The 5,429-nt window shown below is 34.5% G+C and overlaps 1 protein-coding gene across 1 annotated transcript; it reads left to right on the forward strand.

The window, feature by feature from the left end:
- The first annotated feature begins 1,259 nt into the window (after positions 1 to 1,259).
- LOC109065110 (RNA transcription, translation and transport factor protein-like) lies at positions 1,260 to 5,275 on the forward strand. Its single transcript, XM_042773707.1, has 8 exons — positions 1,260 to 1,465; positions 1,698 to 1,822; positions 1,940 to 2,039; positions 2,839 to 2,919; positions 4,015 to 4,103; positions 4,194 to 4,262; positions 4,623 to 4,671; positions 4,803 to 5,275. The coding sequence occupies exons 1-8, from the start codon at positions 1,405 to 1,407 to the stop codon at positions 4,955 to 4,957; spliced, it is 729 nt and encodes a 242-aa protein (XP_042629641.1). The 5' UTR covers positions 1,260 to 1,404; the 3' UTR covers positions 4,958 to 5,275.
- The last annotated feature ends 154 nt before the right edge of the window (positions 5,276 to 5,429 follow it).

Here is a 5,429-nt window from a genome sequence, read left to right on the forward strand (position 1 = left end):
ACAGCAATGCATAACCATTCTAGTAAAGGTTAATCTCAATTCAAATGTATTTTACTGATATTAAAATTACATTTTTGGACACCCCTCATATTAAATAGTAATAATACTAATAAGAAGAAGAGAAAGAAGAAGAACAAAAGAAGAAGATGATAAGCGATTAAATATTAAATCTTTATACAATATCAAAGGCCAAAATCGGTGATATAATCAACATCGCCACAAATGCGGACCTATATTTTGAAAACAGAATATACATTATTAATTCTACTTCCAATGGTCGCTAACTCGCATCATAATGGGATTGATGTGGATTGAAGAGGTAAGACCAGACAGAGTAGTGATATGCTCTGATTCTGTGTCTTCTGGGTTAACGTCATTGTCCACCCTTCATTCATGTAGAGAAGACTTATTAAGTGAAATATTGACATTATTATGGCGTAGACAAAGACAAGGTGTAGGCTATTGGTCGGTTCCAGCACATGTGGGCATATTGGGAAATGAAACAGCTGATGAATTTGCAAAATATGCTTTAAAAAGGAAGAGGTAGATGTTAATGTTGCTTTAAGTAAAGGTGAAGTTAAAACTGTAATTATGGAAAATATTTTAAAGGATTGGCAAGAAATATGGAATTCAAATAATAAGGGGGTGCATTTATTTAATATTAATGTTTTTTTTAAATAATAACCGAAACATTAGTGGTAGAACAGGAGTGAACAAGTCATTATAACAAGGATGAGACTTGGACACACAGGACTGAATGCATCACTATTTATTACTGGAGTACATGAGAATTGTTTATGTGAGTATTGTGGGGGAAAAGAAACAATAGAGCATGTAATATGATTGTAAAAAATATATATATATATGACAAAAAAGAAAGGAATTAATAACATTCTTAAATAAAAAGGGAAAGGTAAATAAGGATTTGGGGTACTTGTTAGGATATGAGTTTAATAAAGATAGAGTAGGATATAGGCTGCTGATAAAATACATTTATAGTACAGGGTTGAGCGAGAGGATTTAAACTCAAACAGGGATGCTGTAGCCTGATCTGGATTTTAGGGAACCAGGGAAGTATTCTGGAGGAGCTATTTTTATTTATTCATTTTTTCTCTCCAAACCCAAACCCCCATTCATTTTATTTATGTTATTTTATTTTTTTCATGTTCATATGTCATTTTGAGGATAATAGCTAACATGACTGCACAACAGCAACGTGCTGTAGGTTGCGCTATAAATTTAGCTTGTTATGCGCCAAAACAACTGAAGAAGAAGAAGAAGAAGAAGAACGATTATTCTACTTCCGGTATCCCCTTGACGTTTGAAGGCTGTAGCAGTTTGTGGCTTTCCAAGCAAAATCATACATCTGTTAGCTTCTTTAAATAGGTTTTCCAGTTGAAAGGGATGTTTCGTAGAAAGCTTACAGCCTTAGAATATCACAACCCGACCGGATTTGACTGTAAAGGTAGGAAGTGAATGACGTGTTGCCACCTCATGCTCCTAATACTGATAATGTGCATTCACGATAATAATAATTAAGCGTCCCACTATTTTAGCTTTGAATTGACTTTCTGAAATAGCCACTCTGTATCATCTGTCATATTGCTTTAGTGCTGTATTGCTATCGTGATAATGGAAATGAGGGCTAAATCCATAGGTAAAATGTATGATTAATATCGAATGTGCTCTTATTCCAGATGATACTGAATTCAGAAATATCATAGTTTGGCTGGAAGATCAGAAAATCAGACACTACAAAATTGAAGAACGGGGAAATCTCAGGAATATCCCAAGCTCAGACTGGCCCAAACATTATGAAAAAGTGAGACAGATTTACCTTTATATATGTATATATGTCTGTTTGTATGTCTAAATGAATTAATACCCTCAAGTTCATCATGTCCTTCGTTATTATATATAAATACATGTATGCTTGCAGTACCTCCAAGATGTGAACTGTCCATTCAGTGTTCAGGAAAGACAGGAGACTGTTGACTGGCTGCTGGGTCTTGCTGTTCGTTTTGAATATGGAGACAATGGTATGATTATTATTTATTTGAGAGTATAACCAGTGGTTGACTGCTGTAGTTCTTTTAATGGCTGATACAACATTCAGAGAGTAGGTTGGCATTGGCACATATTACACGATGCAATAATGACATTTATAACGTTACAGAAGATTTCTGTTTCTAAAAAAAGACTGATCTTTTTAACTTCCTATTCATCAAAGAATCCTGAAAAATTATATCATGGTTTCCACAAAAATATTAAACATCATTGATCATAATAAGAAATTAAAATAAGCATTATAGAATGACATTAGATGTAAATTCAAATTTTTCATCACAGGATTAAAATAGATTTTAAAATGTATTCAAATGGAAAACATTAATTCATTCTTTTAACTGACTAACTGGAGTCTTGGTGATCATAAGAAACTTATTTCAAAAACATTTAAAAATTCTTACTAACCCTAAACTTTTGAAAGGTGTTATGAATAAGAAAATTAGATGAACACTTATACACTATTTGCTCTCAAAAAACAAAAATTGATTAGCCAAGTGAACACACAATGGTCAATTATTATTATAAAATGAATGTTCTGTGTTTTTTTTTTTTGTTGTTTGGTTTTTAATTTGTAATATATAATAAATTATGATCAATCCCACACCACTAGATGGCAGTATTTGCATTTAACTTTTGCAGCTGTCTTGATTCCATTTATCTTTAGAAATGCTTAATGCAAGATGTTCCTAGAATTCCTACCAAATCATTTTAACAACTTGAGACCCCTTGTTTGCATTGCACTGACTGCTTGTGTTATTTTTCCTCCCACAGTGGAGAAATATCGAAACTGCAAACCTGCGACGGAGGCCAGTGATGCTAAAAAAACTGTAGACCCATTAATTAATCTGGACAGTGAGTATTCCCTCCCCCGACCATCTTTCCAGTCTCCAAGCCTGTTGTTATGAGACGGAGGAGGCCGATTAAAGAAACCACCTTGAGCACTAAAGTGGCTTTCCAAGCATGTCTGAATGAACTGATTACACACCCACCTCTCTCCACAACCCACAATGAGTGGGCTGAACCGAGCCAGTGACCCACAGCTGGAGGAACACTACAGATGTCATCTGAATGATGACACACAGGGAGGAAAGGGTTCACTGAACAGAAATATTGGGATCCGCTGATGTTGTTTATCTTTATTACAGTCTTGGTCTAAGCGTTTGATTTCTGTAGAATCCCGTTTCCACCATGGAAAAAAATGTTTTGCAACTATTAATTTCACAATTCAGACTTTTTTTCACAATTCTGAATTTAGTTCTCTCACAATTTGGATTTCAGTACTCACAATTTTGAGGAGAAAAGTCAGAATTGCAAGATATCCTAGTTTAAAATTCTGAGTTTATATCTTGCAATTCATACTTTTTTAACTCTTTTGATTTTAGAACTTACAATTTTGTATCTTTTTATCTCACAATTCTGACTTTTTTTTTCCTCACAGTTGTGAGTTTTTATATCTCACAGTTTGGACTTTTCATCTCAGAATTGCAACTTTATATCTCAGAGTTTTCTCAGAATTGTGAGAGGGGAAAATCCAAATTTCAAATCCATGGAGTTGTAGGGGCAGATGCAAGCATTCCATACATCACTGATCCATACTTCACACATAATTCACACGTCACCGACATACACACACATGCATATTTGCCACATCCCCCTCAAGAGTTAGAGAGCTTTGTTGATGCATAGTTACGACGCATAAAGTGAAATACGACTGTTGTGGTCTCATGCAGCAATCTTGAATAGTGTATTTTTGATAGCTTAAAAAGCTACAGTGGAAACAAACTTTTAAAGGTTTCGGTTAACCAATCGCAAAACCATGGCAACATTATTACCAGAGATCATCACCAAAGAGTTAATTGATTGGTTCAACAACAGTTTTGCATTAGAATTTTTTATTTTTTTTTCAAATTATGTGTTGGACTGAAATGAAGTGATTTCTCTCTTTAGGTAACAATCCAGATTTTAAGGCTGGTGTATTGGCTCTTGCTAATCTACTCAAAATTCAGCGGCATGAAGACTATTCGGTAATGCTTAAAGTAAGTATCTTATTTGTGCCAATAGTATGAAAAATTAGTCTATACCCAGTGCATTTTAAACTGAAATGATTCTGTTATTTCTCATCACAGGCCATTAAGATCCTGATACAGGAACGTCTGACCCCTGATGCTATTGCAAAGGCCAGTCAAGCAAAAGAGGTAAGCATATAATTGCTTTATGAAATGAAATCAATCTGATAGACTTCTTAAAACTGGATTTATATACAGCTACACTACCATATAAATTTTTTTTTTTTTTTTTTTTTAATGTTTCTGAAAGAATTCTCTTATGTCCACAGAGACTGCACTTAACAATCAATCAATCAATAAAAACAGTTAAAATAGTAATATTTAATTTTTGAATTTCCAGCAGCCATTACTCCTGTCTTTAGTGTCACATTATCCTTCAGAAATCATAATAATATGCTGATTTGGTGCTCAGTTATTGTTAGTGCTTAATTATTAACTCATTAATTTTGAATAAATTATAAACAATAATGTATTTTTTTTTTCTTATAGGGTTTACCAGTGGCTCTTGACAAGCATATTTTAGGATTTGATACCGGAGGTAGGTTTGCACTTGTTTTTCATGTTTCTTTAAGACACAATTAGTGCACCATCACGTTCACATTCTGCATTTAATTTGTTGTTAACTTTGGAAGGGATTGTAAACACAAAGAATTTGTTTGCCCGTTCCAGATGCAACTCTGAATGAAGCTGCCAGGATTCTTCGCCTGCTTCACATCGAGGAGCTCAGAGAGCTGCAAACCAATATCAACGAGGCCATCGTGGCAGTTCAGGCCATCATCGCCGACCCCAAGACAGATCACCGCCTCGGAAAGGTGGGCAGATAAAACCATCTGCCTGGAGCTTGCCACAGAGACCACAAGACATGCTCTGTGAAGTATGCCAGTTTTCATTAACCACACACACCACTGGTATTTTGTTTGAATTTAAAACATTTTTGTGGGAATGCCAAAACTGGAGTCTTTTGTTTTCTTTATCATTCATTTTCTTTGCCCCTGTAATTAAAAAAAATGCAAAGATTTATTACAAAATGTAATTTCATTGTAGCCTTATGTGGAGGCACTTATGAAATGTCACATGGGCTTCCATAAAAGGTTGGACTATTTGTTTTTGTTGCATAATAAACCTTAATGCAACACAGAAAAGTTTTGTAGCCAGACTTTAAGTTTGTTTTATCCTGGAGCAAGAAATTCAACCTGTTCTGCTTTATACCTCCAACTGCGCATTCTGTATTTTTAAGAAAATAATCACTGCAGAGCCCAAAATATTTGAAAATCTGAAACATAATGCGTGCGGACA

Source organism: Cyprinus carpio, chromosome A17 (assembly GCF_018340385.1).
Source record: "Cyprinus carpio isolate SPL01 chromosome A17, ASM1834038v1, whole genome shotgun sequence".
NCBI lineage: Eukaryota > Metazoa > Chordata > Actinopteri > Cypriniformes > Cyprinidae > Cyprinus > Cyprinus carpio.